Source organism: Corythoichthys intestinalis, chromosome 10, assembly GCF_030265065.1.
Source record: "Corythoichthys intestinalis isolate RoL2023-P3 chromosome 10, ASM3026506v1, whole genome shotgun sequence".
In the NCBI taxonomy this organism is placed as follows: Eukaryota; Metazoa; Chordata; class Actinopteri; order Syngnathiformes; family Syngnathidae; genus Corythoichthys; species Corythoichthys intestinalis.
The window spans coordinates 20,341,532-20,362,573 of NC_080404.1; the positions used below are offsets into that span (position 1 = coordinate 20,341,532).

Genomic DNA, 21,042 nt, shown 5'->3' on the forward strand with positions numbered 1-21,042 from the left:
AATTACTTTTTTAAAGTAACATGCCCAACACTTGTCATATAGCAGAGGGGGGGATGCAATGCATCTTCCGTGAGTATATTTACCCTGGCAAACTATTGGTTCAATTTACAGTGTATTGTGTGTTTAAAGTCACTGACTCTCTGTAAAAGGCTGAAATAAAATACACAAACTGAATGCTGTATCACAATTATATATCATAAGATTAGTCAAACATCATTTATGACAAACTAGAAAGTTTCTCATCACCTCCATCCGTGTTGCCACTCCAATCCCAGGGGTCCTTAATCCAAAACATAGTCAAGGGTTGCCTGTTTAGTCCATTCACATCAATGCAAGGGTTCAACATTGGGAAAAGGGGCTCTTTGCACTCCACGCAGAAAGAGTGAAGTAAGGTCATGGTGTCCGCATTATAGAACGACAGCTCCCCCTTCGGGAGATTTGCCAGTATGCCCAGCTTTCTAACTTTCTTCCCAACATTCAGCTGTTTCTCTTGGGTGTCATGGCACGCCATGTACAATCCCTCACCATGGTATATGCACCAAGAAGTCTTATTCACACCCAGACCAGAATGCTTCACATCAAAGTCTCCAGTGATTGGACCAGAGGTAACACCTATCAGCCAGTATGGTTTCTCCTGAACAATGACTTCCCAGTAATGTTGGCCACTGGTAAAACTCTTCTGAGAAAAAACACTGTATTGGGAATCATACGGCCGAGTGGTTGAAGCATCACCAGAAGGTTGCACTCCCCAGCACACTTGTCTCCCATCCTGAGATATCTCCAGCTTTGGGTGGGCTGTTTTTAAGTCAAGAGCTGGACAACTTAAATCTGCAAAAGACATATGAATAGCCAAGACAGTAGACACAATAAAGAGATGAGTTAATTTCCGAATTTCACCAAATCCAGTGTCTTTTTCATTTCAATTATCATTGAATATATTCTTTTCTCATGAATTTAATCAATCTCATCTAATCATTTTCTCAATTACCGTAATTTTCAGAATAAAAGGCACTACTTTCCCCCCCTCATTTGAATCCTGCGGCTTATAGTCCAGTGTGGCCTATTTGCTAATTTATTTGGGTTGATAGGCAACACTTTTTCTGACAGCGGTGTCATTGGACTGCCATAAGACCGTCACAATTATGACATGACACTATCATGGGCGTTAATGAATGCTTATGACAGATGTCATTAGTGTCATCCGGCAAATTATGTCACTAACTCCATTTATGTTCAGCTCAGATCTTTTATATCCACTCAAAAGTGAGATAATTTGCCGGATGACACAAAATGACATCTGTCATAAGCATTCATTAATGTTAATGGCAGTGTCATGTCATAATTATGATGGTGTTACCAAACACCATAACTAGATATTAATGAAACAACTGGAACAGTAACTGTAGAAATAATTAGCACAGAACAATTTTGATTGTTATTTACAACTGTATCGCTGCAATGCATGCTAGGAGGCATGGTGGGTGACAATAGTGTTGACAGCAGCTGGTAGCAGAGGTTGATTGTCTCCCCCAAGGGCGCAGCGATGGCAAAATGCAGCTTCTTGAAGAAATGAAGCTTTGCAACCAATTGGTTCAAAACTTCATGATGGTTCATTTGGTCTTATGACAGTATTATGATACCTCTGTCAAATAAAGTATGACCGGTTTATTACTTTTGGTGTAAATATCCCATAATACAGTGAGGACAGCTGCAGCTAATAGTCCAGTGCAGTTTATCCATGAACAAATGCCGTTTTCGTGTCAAATTTGGTGGGTGGCTGCTTATAGACCCTACCCACGTGACGTCACACACAGCCCTAAACCACGCCCCCGCACCATGTTGGCCGGCAACACATCGTTTTTCCCCATTGAGGCTACATACATTCCTCCTATTAACGGCGTTTTTCTGCTACTTAACGGCGATTAAACAAAATGGTGAAGGCGTGTGTGGCTGTTGGTTGCACTAACAGAGAAGATGGAAGGAGAGACGTGAAATTTTACCGTATTCCGAGGGATCCAAATAGAAGAGCGAAATGGACGGCTGCAATTCGACGTGAAAATTGGACACCAAAAAATCACCACAGACTATGTAGTAGTCATTTTATATCCGGTAAGATGCATTTAATATATATTTAGAGGGTTTTGGCCTGACAACCACAATTAAGATCATTGCTAGGCTAATCGCCGACAACATACGACGTAGTACGACATAGTTTCAAATTCAAGATGTTTGTGACTTCCCTTTCTTCCACCATCGTTATTTTTTGAATAATATTTAGCTGGTACCAAGTGAGGGAAACTGGCCTCGTCTACGGGGCTGACAAATAACCACAATTAAGATCATTGCTAGGCTAATCGCCGACAACATACACGTATGTATGTAGTGCGTGCTATCGCTAAACCATATAAACATTAAAAGCCTTAACTCCATTGACAGCGTGCTATCGCTAAACCATATAAACATTAAAAGCCTTAACTCCATTGACAAACGACATGAAATACATTAGACTTGACAGTGGATGTTAGCAATAACAAAAGAATTCGAATTGAAAATTTCGTAACTCACCTTTCCAAGCACAAGATAGATTCCTGCCAAACGAGGACCTGTTTCACCCAACCAGCAACGAAGTATTTGTAAGCGTCCAAGCTCTTGAAGTTTTTCGTGAGAATAGGCTGATTTTGTGTGGACAAGATCATTTTAAATATCAGCGTAGCAGATGTCAGGCAGACAGGGCGAAGACGGTGGGTCGAAAAACATCGATTTGGGCATCAAATATGGATCTGGCGACTGTATAGAACGAAGCTTTTCCTCATAACGCCTTTTATGCAACAGATCCAGTGAGTTTGCGGCATCAGAAAGCACCGGGTCTTCCATGAAATGCATTTTAAATTGCGCCATCAATTGAAACCAATGCAAATACAGAGTCAAAATGACGGCCAAGTGGGCGGAACCCTACAGCGAACACGTGGTGCGTGGGTAGGGTCTATAGTCAGGTGTGCCTTATAGTCCAAAAATTACGGTATTTCTGTTTTCAGGTATTTTCAAAAATTTGCCGAACCTATTGAGTACAATTTTAGAGGTTTGGATGTAAATAAAGAATACTTACAGGACCACATTCGGGGAAAGTACTGAGACAAAGCCACTGACAGGTCATCCACAAGCTTCTCTACTGTTCTCATCTTGTCAGGCTCACACAACTCTCTGTCTATTTTTTGAATGGGTGCCAATTTTGGTGGGTCACTACAGGAAAGTCAATAGATGCCAGAACAAATATCCATGAGCTATGAATATGAACAATTTTAATTACACATATACTCACCACATATTCTGTGCGGTGATTTGCTGTTAAAAAAAGAGAAGAAGAAAAAAACGAAAAAAGCAAGTCAATCTTGTTTAGAACTGGTAGGGCGAAAACACAGAAACAAAGGTTAAATGTGACCGACATTGTTTCACCCTACCTGTATGAAGCTGAAGTCATGTGTTTCTTGCAGGAGTAATTTACTGGACACTCTTAGGTTATCGATTTCCTTGATGTGAGCCTCCACTATCCCTCTCTGTGATTCCAACCACTCGCTCATGTATTCCTCCTCTGCATCAATGATCTGCATCATCAGACGCTCGTCGCCGTCCAGCACAACTCGGATCCGGTTGTATTTGTCGGAGATGCGCTCTCTGAAATCCGCTGACGACATCTGCATGCAGAAAATTAGATGGTAAATAATTGATGCACTGTATCTGAAAAGGAAAAGACAAAGAAGATTTTGTATTTTACAATGACTGTACCATTGTTTGTGTATACATGAACTCCAAGTCCTTAATGGCGTTCTCTGCTTCACATCTTATTTGCAGCAGCTGTTTCACAGTTGTCTCCAACATGCTCTAAAGAGAGATACAAGTTGTTCTATTGAAAGTTATCCTAACATACAAAGATGATATAGCAAAGACAATAAAAACCTTTAAGTCACTGCAAGCGTCATGTAGCTGGGTAGCTCTGTGATTCTTGTGTGCACCAACCAGAACACACAGACAACAAACAGGGACTCTGTCCTCCAAGCAAAAGAGCTTAAGCTCGTCACGGTGCTCCTTGCACTTTAAAGACAGCAGATCCTGTGTCACATTGACCACGGTATGCTCCCTCAGGGCAGATCTTTGCTGGTGCAACAGGGCATGAGCCTGGCACAGGGAGGCGTCACAGGTCAGGCAGGTCCTAATAGCTTCGGATGGCGTCTCTATGCAGTGGTCACAGAAGATAGTTGAAGATTTGGCTTCTGTTGATGATTTGATAATGAATTCCTTCACTCTGTTTTGAAGGTTTGCGTCTATTTCAAGTGTGAGGTTGGGTGGTAGCAGGATCTGACATTCCGGGCAAAAAAGAGGACCCTCCTCACAGACTGTCTGGATGCAGGTGAGACAGAAGTCATGTCTACATGGCAGTTTCACAGGATCTGTGAATAAATCCTGGCAGGCAGGACACTTCAGAGTTTCGTTTAGAGGTTCCATAGCTTTGCTTGGTTCTCTGGTAGCGTAATGAGCCTGTATGCCTTGTGTTGCTTGTCCTGCTCATGAATATTTCACAGGCCTCTTTCTGCATGCACGGACACTCACGTGACCAAGTGTCGCGTTACTGAAGATCTGTTGATATTTTACCATTTGTTGGACTAACTCACTTTAAAGAACACATCAAAATAGTTTTGTACAGTGCAGTTTTATCTTGATCTAGTCCAGCTCAATTATATGGGATCTATCATCTATCCATCTACAGTCATGTGAAAAATTTAGGACACCCCATTAATTATTCAGTTCTTTATTAAGAAATGTTCACATATCAATTTCTGATCTTGTTTTTCTTTATCACTGGAAAAGAAAGTGATTAATTTTAGGTATACAACCAAAATTAACATTGTTCAACTCATTAAACCAAATAAACCAAATATATCAACAAAAATGCATATTCCAACTGAGGAAAAAGTTAGGACACTCTACCACCTAATAGCTAGTGTTAACCCCTTTGGCTGAAATAACATCAGTGAGACCCTTTTGTAGCCATCTACCACTCTTTGACATTGGTCCGAAGAAAGTTCGCCCTACTCCTCAACGCAGAATACTTTCAGCTGTGAGATGTTTGAGGGGTTTCTTGCATGTAAAGCCCGTTTCAAGTCACCCCACAGCATTTCAATGGGATTAAGATCTGGGCTTTGACTGAGTCATTCCAGAACTCTCCATGTCGTCCTTTTCAGCCAGTCCTTGGTGGATTTGTTGTCATGTTGCAGGGTCCAGTTTCGCTTCGGCTTTAGATTTTTTCACTGATGATCTCACATGTTCCTCAAGCACCCTCTGATACACGATAGAATTCGTGGTGGATTCTATGATGGTGAGCTGGCCAGGTCCTGCTGCAGCAAAGCATCCCCAAACCATGACACTTCCACCTCCATGCTTCACAGTTTGTATGATGTTCTTTTCCTGGAATGCTGTATTGGGTTTATGCCAAACATGTCCTCTGTTCTGGTGTCCAAATAATTCAGTTTTAGATCCATCTGTCCAAAGACCATTATTCCAAAAGTCCTGGTCATTGTCTACATTCACTCTGGCACACTTCCGTCTGACCTTCATGTTCTTCTTGGAGAGCAAAGGCTTCCTCCTTGCACACTTCCGATGAAGGTTGAACTTAAGTCTCTTTCTGATTGTAGAAGCATGCACTTTTACATCAACAGTAGCAAGAGCCTCCTGTAGGTCCCGTGATGACATTTTAGGGGTTTTGGAAACTTATTTTAGCATCTTGCGGTCTCCTCTCAGTGTGAACTTGTTTGGACAGCCAGACCTGGGCATGTTGGCAGTTTTTTTGAATGTCCTCCACTTGTAAACTATTTTCCGGAAAGTGGAATGGCTGATTTTATATTCTTTTGAGATCTTTTTGAAATCCCTTACCAGACTCATAAGTGTATACAATCTTCTTTCTTAAGGCCTCAGACATGTCCTTTGATCTCACCCTGGTGTTTTCTCTCACTTCAACAGTCAGTCACTGTTGAAAGTATTCTGCGTTGAGGAATGGGGCAAACCTTCTTCAAACCAAGGCCAAAGACTGGTAGATAGCTACAAAAAGCGTCTCACTGAAGTTATTTCAGTCAAAGGGAGTAACACTAACTATTAGGTGGTAAGGTGTCCTAACTTTTTCTTCAGTTAGGATATGCCTTTTTGTTGATATATTTGGTTTAATGAATAAAACAATGTTAATTTCTGTTGTTTACCTGCAATTTAATCACTTTATTTTCAAGAAATGAAGAAAAATAAGATCAGCCATTGATATGTGAACATTTCTTAATAAAGAACTGAATATTTAATGGGGTGTCCTAATTTTTTCACATGACTAACCTTCGACCTAATATTATAGGCAGATGGATCGACAGACAGACAGAAAAAAAAATTCACCATTACATTTGTATCGTAACTTGAATCAGTTTACTGGCCTCTACATTACAACCTCTCATATTCCATCCATCTTTACAGTGATACAAGTATAGACAGCTTTTGTTTAGTGACTGAACGGGACTGCACACCCGTGAGGCACTTTCTTATCCTACTCAATGCATGTTAATGTGTCTAAAACCTTCTACCATGGGTGTAATGTTCATACGTAGTCACGCCAATATTTGGCCGTCTACTATTTTTGCGTACGCTTAAAACACTCACTGGGCGTTGCTCCGTAACCAGAAACCTGACGCAAACGCCGCTGTGAATTGCAGTCCTGTCACGAACCCTCAACGTGGGCTGTGGATGTGGCAGCCAGGCTGACGAGCGACGTGTCTTTGCTCCTGAAGTTTACTCAGCGTGTTAGGGCAGGTTTTCTCACGTTTGACTATTGTGAGGTGAGGACCCGTTTTCTCATTTTTGCTTTTGACCATTTTACACTATTTGCATCATTTATAAGCAAACATAACTTGTGAAGCTAATGCTAAGCTAGCTGACATATGCAGCCCATTTCATGTTTATGATAATGTATAACCTGAAACGCACAGGGGAGCTTGCTGTAATGGCACTGTATTACTATGTGTCCTGAGATCTTGTCATTTGAAGCTATCTACTGTCTATAAATTTAGAGTCGGTTTTTATTTTTAGCAGCCCATCAGTATCACCAACTTCCATTCAGTGGGTGTCAGGACTGATGACCGTCAAATTCTTGTGCTATGTTCAAGCATTGTCAATACGGTTGGAAACAAAACCACCTCCAACCTTATTAGGGTCGCGGGTTAGCTGGAGTCTGTCCCAGTTGACCATGGGTGAGAGCTGGGGTACTCCATGGACTGATAGTTAGTTATTGCTTTGCATGCATGTTATTGAAATGTGAGAAGTATGGGTACACTACACACAGACACCAAAAGCCAAATTCACATACATGCTAACCACAAAAACATAGCCCTGATCCTCATTCATAAAGTACAGTGATATGAAAAAGTATCAGAACCTTTTGGAATTGCTCACATTTCTGCATGAAATCACCATCAAATGTGATTAGATCTTTGTCAAAATCACACAGATGAAAATACAGTGTCTGCTGTTTTCATATTTTAATGAGGATAGTATGCAAACAATGACAGTAGGGGGGGAAGGGGGGGGGCTGAGTGAACCCTCTGCCTAAGGAGACTTAAAGAGTAATTGAAACCAATTTTTACCGAACATTTTAAGTCAGGTGTGTGTCCACTGCCCATTCACTGATGAGTGGTTTAAAGCTGCCCTGACCACTATAGAACACACACCTGGTAAGAAATGTCTTGATGAGAAGCATTGACAGATGTGCATCATGGCTTGGTCAAAAGAGCTGTCTGAAGACCTGCAATCAAGGATTGTTGATTTGTATAAAGTTGGGAAAGGATACAAAACCATCTCTAAAAGTCTGGCTGTTCATCAATCAACAGTCAGAGAAGTTGTCTACAGATGGAGAGAGTTTGGCACTGTCGCTTCTCTCCCAAGGAGTGGCCATCCACCAAAGATGACGTCAAGAGTGCAGCGCAGAATACTCAAGAGAGGTAAAAAAAAAACCCAGAGTGTCTGCTAAAGAGTTACAGAAATCACAGGCACGGTCCAATATCTCTGTGCACAAATCAACTATATGTAAAACTATGGCCAAAAATAGTGTTTGTGGGAGGACTCAAGGGAAAAAGCCACTGCTGTCAACCCCCCCCCCCCCCCCCCCCCCATTGTTGCTGGTTTAATGTTCGCCAAAAAAGGCACTTGGATGCACCACAGAAGTTTTGGCAAAATATTTTATGGACTGATGAAATCAAAGTTGAATTTTTTGGGGGTAACACACAACACCTCATCCCCACCGTGTAGCATGGTGGAGGGAGCATCGTGATTTGGGGCTGTTTTGCATCCTCAGGGCCTGGACAACTTGCAATCATTAATGGAAGAGTGAATTCAAAAGTTTATCAGGATGTTTTGCAGGAAAACCCGAGGCCGTCTGTCAGACAGTTGAAGCTAAAAAGACGATGGATGCTGCATCAACACAATGATCCAAAACACAGAAGTACATCAATTTCAGAAGAACAAAATACACATTCTGGAGTGGCCAAGTCAAAGTCCAGACTTGAACCCCATTAAGATGCTGTGGCATGACCTAAAGACAGCGATTCATGCCGGACATCCCAGGAATCTGACGGAACTACAGCAGTTTTGTAGAGAAGAATGGGCCAAGATTAGTCCTGATCGATGTACCAGACTGATCTTGTTGATGTTATTGCTGCCAAAGGGGGGGGGGGGGGGCACAAAATATTAACTGTGATGGTTCACTTACTTATTTTCCCCCTTCTGTCATTGTTTGCATACTATCCTCATTAAAATATGAAAACCTATGAATGTTTGGGTGGTTTTAGGTAAACCAGAGACTTTTTTTATCTGTGTGATTTTGACAAAGATCAGATCACATTTGATGGTGATTTTATGCAGAAATGTGAACAATTCTAAAAGGTTCAGATACTTTTTCATACCACTGTACATCTTAAGCAATAAATAAAAATGCACCTAACCTGTTAAGCAAGGTCCCTTTCATTAAATGGGAATTGTTCTGTGTTTTTCCTTGATTTTAGGTTTCGCTGCCATGTTTGCCAAACTTCACTTATGTTCTCACTTCCCACCCAGAATCTGGCAAGTGAAAGTCAACGCTGCCTCTATAAGAACATTTTCCCAAGAAAAATGTAAGTAGCACTCATTTTACAGTTTATCAGTATGAATTTAACTCCTATATTTGTATTGTGCACTCAGTTTCGCACCTGCGGTCCCATGGCAAGTCTTTTGCCCATCGGAGTGAGTTGAAGCAAGCCAAACGCATCGTGGTGAAACTAGGGAGTGCTGTGGTGACACGGGGAGATGAGTGCGGCCTGGCACTTGGGCGCCTGGCTTCCATAGTTGAGCAGGTAATACAGCATTAATATTGTGGATCTCCGACTTCATATTTGCAAGCAGTAAGTTTCATTCAAGAGTCAAGTAATTATCATTCTTGTATCTTGTCAGGTGGCCATGCTGCAGAATCAAGGCAGGGAGATGATGATTGTAACCAGTGGAGCTGTGGCTTTTGGGAAACAGAGATTAAGACATGAAATCCTGCTCTCTCAAAGTGTCAGACAAGCTTTACATTCTAACCAGAATCAGCTGAAAGAAATGGTGATCTTTGACTGAAGAGAAGTGATTGTTAAATATGCCATAGCATTTTCACAAATATACATATCTACTTTTTCCCAGGCAATTCCAGTTTTGGAGGCAAGGGCTTGTGCAGCCGCTGGACAGAGCGGTCTGATGGCATTGTATGAAGCTATGTTCACCCAATACAGTATCTGCACAGCACAAGTAAGACCTCAAGCCTTTTTCCCCCTCCGCTGTATACTGAGAGCTGTTTGAAATTGATAACTTGTTGCTTGTGTTCCTTTTTCCAGATTTTAGTTACAAACTTGGACTTTCATGATGAGCAGAAGCGACGCAACCTTAACAGCACGCTTCTTGAACTTCTACGGATGAACATAGTTCCCATTATCAACACCAATGATGCTGTTGTGCCTCCCCCTGTTCCCAATAGTGACATACAGGGCAAAAATGTGGGTATTATACTGTGTCAAGGGCATGCTGAGTACCTTATGTATTTTTACTCATTGCAATGATCATGTCTTGGGCACATGCTTTTTCATGTTTCGCTCATCATAATTGTCATCTTTAGTTATATTTTGGTCTTTTCTACCCTAATACCTCATGGTAAATATTCCTATCCATGTTAGCTTGAAAGACTTGGGATTTTAACCACTTAATGAGACTTGCTGGCTGTTGCTGTATACTATCCAATTATTTTTCCCCCCATCCTTTTGCTGATAGCGTTTTGAAAATGATTTTATGCATTTCAGGTAATAAGCATCAAAGATAATGACAGTTTAGCTGCCCGTCTGGCTGTTGAAATGAAAGTGGACCTCCTAATTGCCCTGTCTGATGTTCAAGGTATATAATTAACAGATCGCTGGTAGTTTTACATGTTAACATAGTTTTTTTTCGCTTGTTTTTATCGTAATCTATTAATTTCTTTTAAATGTACTACTGCTAGCATATAAAAATATACAACAAAAGATAAATCAAACCTCTTTTACAGGCCTGTATGACAGTCCTCCAGGAACAGATGATGCCAAACTCATTGATATCTTTTATCCTGGAGACCAGCAGACCATCACTTATGGAACCAAGTCCAGAGTGGGCATTGGTGGCATGGAGGCCAAGGTTTGATACATCAGACACAATACTTCATTACAAATTGTAGTTAAAAAAGAATAATCTTGGTTAAATTTCTGTTTTATCCAATTCAGGTCAAAGCAGCCCTATGGGCACTACAAGGTGGTTCGTCTGTGGTCATTGCCAATGGCACTGATCCCAAAGTCACAGGACATGTTATCACAGATATTGTAGAAGGGAAAAAAGTTGGCACCTTCTTTTCAGAAGTAAAACCAGCAGGTGACTCAAACTACAAACTAACAGCAAATTAAACTTGTTGTGTTTTCAGATGATATATTTTCATAATGAGCTCATTGAATGATACTTAAACCTTCAGGTCCCACTGTGGAGCAGCAGACAGAGATGGCCCGTCAAGCTGGAAGAACGCTGGCTTCGCTTCAGCCAGAGCAGGTGGGTTTCTCATTCGAGATAAAAGGGTATTAATTTCTGTTATGGGGATTAAAAGTCGAAAGTTGTCAGACATATTATTAGGTACAAATACATGAAAGATCTGAGGACAGTGTTACAAATATGTACTGTTCATTTTGTGTTTTCAGAGAGGAGAAATCATTTGCAGTCTTGCTGAATTACTTACTGAGAAGAAGGATGAGATTCTCAGTGCAAACAAGAGAGACATGGAGATGGCAACATCATCAGGTAAAGCTGACCAAACAAGTCATTTGAATCACCTTGTGAGCCAAAGCTTTAAAAAAACAACAACAAAAAAAACACTTGGTGTGGTTCGTTTAAACCCTACAGGTTTGATTTCGTTAAGGCGATTTTATTGAAAATTGTCAGTTTAAAGTGTGACCATTTATTTTGTGACTGGGTATTTCAGATTTAGCATTTTTAAACGTTTGTCCAAATGTATTGATCAAATTCTTCCTAGGTCGTTTCTCCCAGGCTCTAATCGACCGACTGAGCCTGTCAACAGCGAAACTTAACAGCCTCGCCATCGGACTTCGCCAGCTAGCTGTGTCCTCCAGGGATAGTGTAGGTAGGGTGCTGAGGAGAACCAGGATTGCAAACAATTTGGAGTTGGAGCAGATCACTGTCCCTATTGGTGTCTTGCTGGTTATCTTTGAGTCACGTCCTGACTGTCTTCCACAGGTAGGGTCGGGGCTTTTTTCCCCCATTATAATACTGCATCTCCATGCTGATCTTGCTATAGTTAAGATTTCTATCTGAAATATGTTTTCCAGGTATCTGCTTTGGCTATTGCAAGTGGAAATGCATTGCTACTTAAAGGTGGCAAAGAAGCTTCCAACACCAACAGAATTCTGCATCAACTCACCCAAGAAGCGCTTTCTATTCATGGCGTCACAGAAGCTATTCAACTGGTGAGATTAAAAGTGTTAAATTATATATAATCATTTTTTCCCTAGGATGACGCTGTTTATTTTAATTTCTTCCATTAATTGTATCATACAGGTTAGCACACGAGAGGAGGTGGAAGATTTATGCAGACTGGACAAGGTCATTGACCTGATTATTCCAAGAGGTTCGTCCCAATTGGTGCGAGACATCCAGAGAGCAGCAAAGGGTATTCCAGTACTGGGCCACAGCGAGGGTGTCTGTCATGTCTACATCGACAGTGAAGCAAGCATTGATAAAGCTATTGAAATTGGTATGGAGACCTAATATGTCTTTTTTTCCCTCAATTTTAAGTTACTGTTTATATGTCTTGAGTCTTCTGGTATCAGATAGTGCCTTTCAAGTCTGTCTGATAGGATACACACTTATATTTTCTCATGTACTATGCATTTGTTCCAGTCCGAGACTCTAAATGCGACTACCCTGCAGCCTGCAATGCAATGGAAACCCTCCTCATACATAGAGACTTGTTGCGAACACCAATATTTGACCAGATCATCGATATGCTCAGGACAGAACATGTAAGATACATGTTGTAAATTCTGGGACTTGTCCATTTAAAGGGACTATATGGGATATATAGAGTCAGTTTGAAATACTTTTCTACTCAATGTATGCTCTACCAATACCCTGATAAGGTTTCAGAGCCCTGACATTTTAACCCTTTAACACCGAAGCCTATTTTGGCCGAATTTGCATGCATTTGATGTTGCCTTTATATTTCAAAGAAAAAATTGTTCAAAATGGCCAAGTTGGGTCCCTTTTTTAAGGACACCTTGAAATTCATGTCCAAACTGTTGTTTTCTTCACTGACCAATTATAATCCACATTTTGGACCCAAAAAGACAAAAAAAAATCCCAAAATATTTTTTCAAAATTTGGAATGTTGATGTCCCATTGACAACCAAACATGCTCGACCAGCCGTTTTGAAGCTTGATAATATTTATTCTACTTGTTAGGATAAACATTCAATAGAAAAAAATAAGATTGAATAGTTTTATGTTTGACAATTCAACACAAACAGCAAGTATGGTCATAGGCGTTTTTGGCCTTTACACATACTATGGTCAAAACGGGTTATATACAGTGCAAAATAGTGAGAAAAAAATATATATCATCTGACACAAAAAGGGTTTGGAGGATATCTCTTTGTGAAGTTAGGTATTATACTCATCACCTTATCTAAAGTATATAGTACATGCAACCAAGCTTCTCGAACACTCATCTTTATAAAATTGGAAAAGATTATAGTGAAGAAAAAAAAAATATAACATTGAAAAAAAGTATTTTAAAAAATATTGACAAGTAGTTCAGTTCAATTCTAATTTTTCTGGCATACGACCCAATAAAGTTTTTTTTTGTTGTTGTTTTTTTTTTTGCGAACTCAATAAAGCTGCATGAACAGGTCACGGAGCTGCGTCACACACAACGTCACACAGCCTACTCTTTTGCCGTTTGTGCGCTGCTGTTAGCCTGTCACTTCTACTCGCCGAGACGCCGACTCATCCCAGGAAAACAACGACAAATACGGCTCATCTTCTTCCTTGAGTTACTGAAATAATGCATTAGCTTGCGCTAAATTTAGTTTTAGATTCATTCTGCACGTTTCAAAGTCGCTCGCTCAAACTGGCCGTTGCTTGCTTCAGCATGCCTCCTTTTCCTTAGTTGGCGCCTCGCTCGGAAATTTATTAAAAATGTCCACATTCGGTTCGCCCTTCTTGACATCACAACAGCTCTTGGGATATATGTAGTCTTTTGTGCTGCTTTCGGTTTTGAAAAAGGACAAGAAATGATGGAAATATGGAAATAGATACATGGTCCATGCAGCGTTTTAATGCATATTTATGAGTGCAATAAAACTATAAAACTCAAATGACATTATCTCCCGTTTTTCTTGGTCGATTGACTTCAAATAAAAACTGGCGTGGACATCAACTTCCGTACTTTCAAATGAGACCAACCAGCAGCACGTGGGTGACGTAATTACAGAGTGACGAAGCTTCAAAGACGACATGCGTAAACGCGTCGCTGCCGACACGTTCGGTGTTAAAGGGTTAACTGAGACTGCTCCAAAAAGCCATTTTTCCTACTTTCTGTAGAGAGGGTTCAGGTCAACCACTCTGAGCAAACACGCTCCTGTATATGTCCACGTTCATTCCCGTGACAGCAGCGCTTTTTCATTGAGCTTCCACCTTGTCTCCTCTTGGCAAAAACACTTTTCTAACCCACTTGAGACTTGCTACTAATGGTTTTTACGTTTCTGTTGCTGATTTGATGGGCCAAACAATTCTTGGTTTATTTTCGTGCTCGTACAAGCGTGCGCGCAATGCACAAGCTGCAGTTATACTTTAAGTGGCAGTTGCGAGTAAAAAAAAGTGACACTCCATATTAGGAGTGGGAACCTCTTGGTACCTCATGATACGATACGATTTGCGATACAAAGCTCACGATAACGATGATATGGCGATACAACGATTATCGATACATTGGTCAGGAAATTATTCAATGATATTCTACAAACGACTAATAAACAGAAAAACAAGCTTCTGCTGTGAATTGGAATGAGTTTATCACTAGTAGACATCCAATCATTCGCTGCCATCCCTCCCACTTCAAACGGCTTGAACATCTATGGCCGTCAGGGCAGACAATGCCAGGCAATGAGGTAATTTTGGGCCATTTAAGGTCATTTACCTGTTGATTTTCAGTTATTTTCCTGTTGATTTTGGGGTATTTTATGGGTCACTTCCTGTTTATTTTGAGTTACATAACAGGGAATCACCCAAATGAATAGGCAGTGACTCAAACTCAACAGCAAGTGACTTGTAAATGCCCTGAAAATAGGACAGAATGACTGTAAACGCTATGGTTTCGAATGAACGAACGTTTCTAGTCTAATTGGATTGGGTGTCGAGCACCATCAATGCAACCTTAGAGTTAACTGAGACACTATTATAGTGGAAGATTTTGGTAGCAGCTTATTGGTTCCTTTTTATTTATTTATTTTTAAACATTGACACCTTTTTAAAACGTTATCTCGATTCTTGCCAGGAGCATATCGATAACCTTTGGGGATACAGAATATCACGATATATCACCATTTTGATATTTTGTCACACCCCTAATCCATATAGTCCCTTTAAGATCATGCGGTTGTAATATTTTCATTCTGCACTTCATTTGTTTATCTTATCGAGAAAATTACTCTGACTTCCCCTTTTCTTTTCTTCAGGTTAAGATACACGCTGGTCCCCGGTTTGCATCTTATTTAACATTCAGTCCATCTGAGGTAAAATCCTTGCGCACAGAGTATGGGGATCTAGAGTGCTGCATCGAAGTGGTGGATAGCATGCAAGAGGCTGTGGACCATATCCATAAATATGGAAGCTCCCACACAGATGTGATTGTCACAGAAAATGAAGAGACTGCTGAACAGTTCCTTCAGCAAGTTGATAGTGCTTGCGTATTCTTCAACTCAAGCTCTCGCTTCGCTGATGGCTACCGCTTTGGTCTAGGTATAAGCAATTTTGATGCAACCTTACAGTGTTTAGAGAGTACTGCACAAATTTTGTGTGTTACTTGAATTTTCTTTTCCAGGTGCTGAGGTGGGGATCAGCACAGCACGCATCCATGCCAGAGGCCCGGTGGGCTTAGAGGGGCTACTGACCACGAAATGGGTGCTTCGAGGAGAAGGTCATACTGTAGCCGACTTCTCTGAGCAAGGAAGTATGAAATACCTTCATGAAAACATCCCTATTCCCCAGGGGAGCTTCAGCTAGACTCGTGCTATCAATGACTCAAATTAACAAATGATGCATGCAAAGGTGTGCATATGAAAGTAGCACTTAGCTGCTACAGATTCATTTCTTGTACAAATGAAGTGTTACTGCAAAAAGATTGCCTATAGTACGGAAGGTTTGATACACCAAACTAGTTTTTGGAGACCTGTGCACACTTTTTTTCCCCAGTTCAACTAAGAATAAATGTCATGAGCCAAACATATACACCCAACAGATCTGTTTGCTCCAGTGCTAAGGAAAGAGTTTTTACTGGCACATCGGGGATTTTTAACTTATTTTTCTACAAACTGTATCATCGCCTTTTTTGCAATTGAATGTAAAATATCTTTGCAATTATCATGTTTTTCTCTGAATCGGATAATTTGATTAAATATATATTATGTTAGCTTCTGTTCAATTTGCCTTTATTTTCATGATTATTCACACTGGTGTGGCTCAGTGATACAGTAGTTGTTAGCAGGGGTGAAAGTGGGCCAGAACGGTCAGGAACGCAGTTCCGGTGTAAGATTCAGGGCCAGAATGCAGTTCCGGTATACAGGCATGAAAATCTCTCACCTTTCGGCAAAATTCGCCGTTTTGAAGTCAAAAAGGGTGACCTACGTGAATCGTGTAGATCCGAGGAGAAACTTTTTAAAGGGGGGGGGGGGGGGGGGAAGTAGACATGTTCCGGTTTCCGGTTCACCATGGTATGAAAACGTTGCGGTTTCAAAACCACTAAAATTATCTGTCACACTGTAGTACATGATTCGCTATTATTTTTCATGTGTCAAAAATGCAGCCAAAAGTGGCGCAGCAGCGCTCACCCCTTCCCGTTTGTTGCTTTGTGTGTCAGTGACGCTATTCCAGCAAACCCAAAAACAAAACACAAGGCGTACATTTCTTCAATTTATTGAGCTCTCAAATCGTGGTAACTGAAATATACAAAATGAATACATTTAAAATGTTGTACAATACTCGTTTTCCATATGTGAGTAGCTTCAACTGATTAGCACCATGAAAAAGTTCACCAAAAACAAAACACATTTTCCTTTCAAATTCAAAATACAAACTAATTAAAAACTTACAAAGACGAATGTTAGCCTAGGCCAGTGCTTCTCAATTATTTTCTGTTACGCCCCCCCAAGGAAGACGTAAATGTTTCGCACCCCCCCCCCCCCAACTCTCTGCCGCCACTGTAAATAGTATCATTCGTCTATATTACTATTATAAGTACGCCTCAGCCTAACATTGTGTCCTTTTTTTTCTATTAAAGAAAAAAAGTAACATAGATCAACTTATAATAAAGTATAACTTTTTTAACATTGTGTTGCTTGTAACAGAAAAGACTTAACGCGCATCAATTTGCCTGAAGTTAAAAAAAAAAAAAAAGTCACATCCAAACTGTAAAAATACACTCAAGGTACATTTTTGACCATTTGATACTGAAAAATCAAATGTAATAAAATCAGTAAATAATAACAAATTCAAATTGATTAGAAACATTTACTCTTCAGGACAACATGCCAAAAAATTTGACCGAAAAAAACAAAACAAAACTGAATAGAAGGGGGGGGGGGGGGGGGGGGGAGTCTTTGGACAGAAGGAAAGTTTTTATTTTCGCTGATTCACCACAGTGCTCACTGGTTTACTGATATAACACTGACAAAGCGGGACGATTGTGACAGTTGGCAATATTCGGCACATTTTCGCTGAAAAACAATCAAGCGGCTTATCAATGAGATTGAGGTCTAATGTCTTTAAGTGGCGTCTTAACTGATTTGGCTTCTCCGCTATAATCATTTTTAGACTCAGTAAACAGTGGTCTTTCCTCATTTCCCACTATATTAAAAGTCAAAGGCAAACGGCCCGAAAAAAGCGCATTCTCGGCGGCCGAGGGAGAACCGTAGGTGAGGGCGGTGGTCGTGACGATCCCAAGCCGAAAACGGCACTTCTCGGCAGGACATGTGAGAATCGAAGAAGACAGTGGGTCGCTGCGTGAGTCCAGCTCTGCATGAGTCTCTTCCGTGTGCTCTTGCTTACTTCAAAAATACTGCACGCACTTTGAAAATGAGAGCGCCACTGCCACCCACGGAGTGGATGTGCAAGTACACTTTATTCTAGTACGGCAAAAAAAAAAAAAAAGCGCCCCACCATTTGAGAAGTACTGGCCTAGGCTCAGCTGGAAGAGCAACTTCGTCGAGGTTTTTAAGTCTCATAACCGCTAAGTGAGAAACAAGCTTGAAGTGGAAAAAAGGATAGCGTCAAAGATCGCTAATTGCGACAGATGCTCTTGCCCTAAGCACAAATTCACGTTCGCTGGACGAGGGGAGGTCTCACTCCCAATATTTTTTTCAGAGGAATGCATTTGCCAGCATATTGGATTTGGTGAGTAACGGTTTCAATCCTTTTCATATTTTGCTGTATAACAAAGTCACTGCCGTCCTTATTTGATATAACTACATTTAAGTCTTTCTTAAGGCATTTTTTAGTACGTTCTGCCTGTATGCATCTAAACAAAACAAGTTGAGAGCACACGGTAGTACTTTGGATGTCAAATTTGCCTCATATACAGTAGTACGCTTCGCCGATGTAGACATTTTGGCAAAACGCCGGAACATATGTCCTCCACACCGTTCTCACCTTTTTAACCCCTGACCCATTTTCATGCCTGGGTTTAGATTCAGGGCCGGAATGCTGTTCCGGTACAAGGTGCTTTCATTCCGAAAATATGACGGCAACTGTCAAAACGCTATGTAAAAAAAAAAAAAAAAAAAAAAAAAATTGCTAAGCTGCCACACATGCATTTCATCTCCAAGAAGAAAACAATCTGCCAACATCAGATTTACATACTCAAGTGTTAACGACAAGCATAATAAAGTGCTTGTGTAGCGTAATCCGTTTCCACCAATATTTATTTTATTCCACGGACGGCATGGAGGTTTCCCCAGCTGCTGCAGTTATCCAAGTCTGACGATGATGAGTCATGTCAATGTGCGAATGCATGCAGCAAGGCAAAACGCCTGGTCTTATTTATCCGTTCAATTGGCTGACATACTGATGTGATCAGCAGAGATAGTTAGCTCTGATTGGTTCAAATGTGCATGTTTTCTGGAACAGCAAAAAAAAAAAAAAAGAAAAAAGGTTGTTGAATTGATGCGACAAAAAAAAGCAATGCAACATAAAATGGATCAAATCTTTAAGAGCAACGAAAGAGTTGAGGCTTATTTATCATATTTAGTTTTATTTGCTCTGATGGGGAGGTTCAGAACATCTTAGCTGTCAATGTGCACTTTGGACTTATATTTGTTCATTTATGTTAGGCTACTTAATAATTTCCTTATGATTTAAAAAAGTAAATGTTTGCGCGATCTTTAAAATATACCACATTTCACTCTGCATAATATAAGTCTTATTTTTCTGAATGTATTTTACTTATATCTTTATTATTATAAAAAGTTGACATTAATTTCAATTTTAATATACATCCTATGTTCTTAAGTAGTTAAAATTGAGATTTGGCATTGTAGTATGTGAGAAAATGAGGGAAAATAAAAATTAGGAGATAGAGGTTGGGGTTATTGCTGTTTCTATTAACTTTTATTTTGCAAATCATTGAAAAAATACAATTTTGAATGAAAATCTGAATAAAAAAATGAATGAGAAAAAGACTCATGTAATGCTTGTTAGTGACGTTAATAGTGTGTGCGATATCGTAGGTGGGTCATGTCACATGTCTGTCATTGCACAATTGTGACGGACAGTGGTGCCACCAGAGGGTGGCCACGGCCCCCCAATAAATTTGTTGGCCACCCCACTGACCACCCCTCTTTTGTTAAATGTTCACTTTATGCTTAATATATACATAACATAATAAAACAGAATTGTTGTGGAACTCAAAATTTTGACTGGACTGTTATGGACTATGCACATTAAATCATTAGTAACATTAAATTAGGGCTGCAGCTATCAATTATTTTAGTAGTCGATTAATCAATGAACTAGTTCGAATAATCGAGTAATCGGATAAGGAACATAAAAAAATAAATGAAGATCTAAGTACAATAAAAGAACAACTGGCTAACTTACATAGCAAAAGTCTGCTAGCGTCAATGCTATAAAATGCTAACGTTTTTTATTAAAAAAATTTTTTTTTTAACAGTGCTGTCAACAAATGGTTCAAACACATATTCCCACAAAAATGGCTAAATATACCTATTACCTAAATTACGAATGGATTAAAAAAGCAGTAGCTCAAACAAAAACTTGGCTTATGTTGGTCTTAACAGGGAGCAACTGGATTCAGCCATATGAAATGAGTTATGTCATATTCATGTTGCCACAGGAGGGTAATGTATCCACCCAAATCAATAAAACTGAATGCTAACACTTTACTCACGAATACTCGAAGCAACAAAATGTAATTCAAATCTTTTCGAATTGAATGACTCGAGTTAATCGATTAATTGTTGCAGCAGTACATTAAATATAACACAGTACACCAAAGTATATCAGTGGGCGTGCCCTTAAGGCTTTCTGATAGTTTTCTTCTGGCCTTTTACTGCAACAACACAATAAAAACCTGAAATTATGGCTTTTAGTTTTTGGTGTGCCACCCCAAGATTTCAAGTGGCACTATCTGGCCACCCCTATGAATAATTTCTGGAGGCGCCACTGGTGACAGTAGTAGTAACAATCTTTTTTTTTTTTTTTTTTTAATTATTAACAATGACATGACACAACAAACAACAATATAAACACAAAAACAGACGGAAAATAATCAATAATAAAAAACAAAACACAAATATGCCAGGGGGTATAAACATTCCAAACATTGCACACCAGAGAGAGAGAGAGAGAGAGAGAGAGAGAGAGAGAGAAAAAACAATGAATATGAAAGCAACTATTCACAAAAAAGTTGAAGCCTTTCACAAACATCAATTATTTTTTCTGCTTTACTATTCTTTGACTTTTTAAACAGATTTATGTAGCATACCGTTTCATTGTTAAAGTGAGAAAAAGATGGTAACAGCTTGCTAAACTTCCATTTGTAGAGGTAGAATTTTGACAACAAAATGAGTGGATTGATAATAAAAACATCTTTATTCCTGATTTCCTTATAGAAACAAAACATGACATTTTCCCATTTTAGCT

At 39.9% G+C, this 21,042-nt stretch overlaps 2 protein-coding genes across 3 annotated transcripts; one reads left to right on the forward strand and one right to left on the reverse strand.

Annotated features, from left to right (window-relative positions):
* Window positions 1-217: 217 nt before the first annotated feature.
* Window positions 218-4,500, reverse strand: LOC130923253 (E3 ubiquitin-protein ligase Midline-1-like). The gene is made up of 6 exons (XM_057848801.1): window positions 4,036-4,500; window positions 3,784-3,879; window positions 3,459-3,692; window positions 3,320-3,342; window positions 3,107-3,240; window positions 218-828 (listed from the first exon to the last, which is right to left on the reverse strand). Exons 1-6 carry the CDS (start codon window positions 4,498-4,500, stop codon window positions 218-220), a joined length of 1,563 nt encoding a protein of 520 aa, XP_057704784.1.
* Window positions 4,501-6,720: 2,220 nt separating this feature from the next.
* On the forward strand, window positions 6,721-16,403 carry LOC130923077 (delta-1-pyrroline-5-carboxylate synthase). Of its 2 annotated transcripts, none has more exons than XM_057848499.1 (17): window positions 6,721-6,863; window positions 9,081-9,188; window positions 9,256-9,407; window positions 9,505-9,654; window positions 9,733-9,837; window positions 9,924-10,082; window positions 10,383-10,473; window positions 10,622-10,746; window positions 10,833-10,977; window positions 11,075-11,148; window positions 11,295-11,394; window positions 11,627-11,847; window positions 11,940-12,077; window positions 12,169-12,364; window positions 12,511-12,632; window positions 15,345-15,627; window positions 15,710-16,403. In XM_057848499.1, the coding sequence occupies exons 2-17, from the start codon at window positions 9,092-9,094 to the stop codon at window positions 15,889-15,891; spliced, it is 2,340 nt and encodes a 779-aa protein (XP_057704482.1). In that variant the 5' UTR covers window positions 6,721-6,863; window positions 9,081-9,091; the 3' UTR covers window positions 15,892-16,403. The 2 variants fall into 2 exon arrangements, with proteins under 2 accessions (XP_057704482.1, XP_057704483.1); XM_057848500.1 differs by having other exon boundaries at window positions 6,752-6,863; window positions 9,133-9,188.
* The last annotated feature ends 4,639 nt before the right edge of the window (window positions 16,404-21,042 follow it).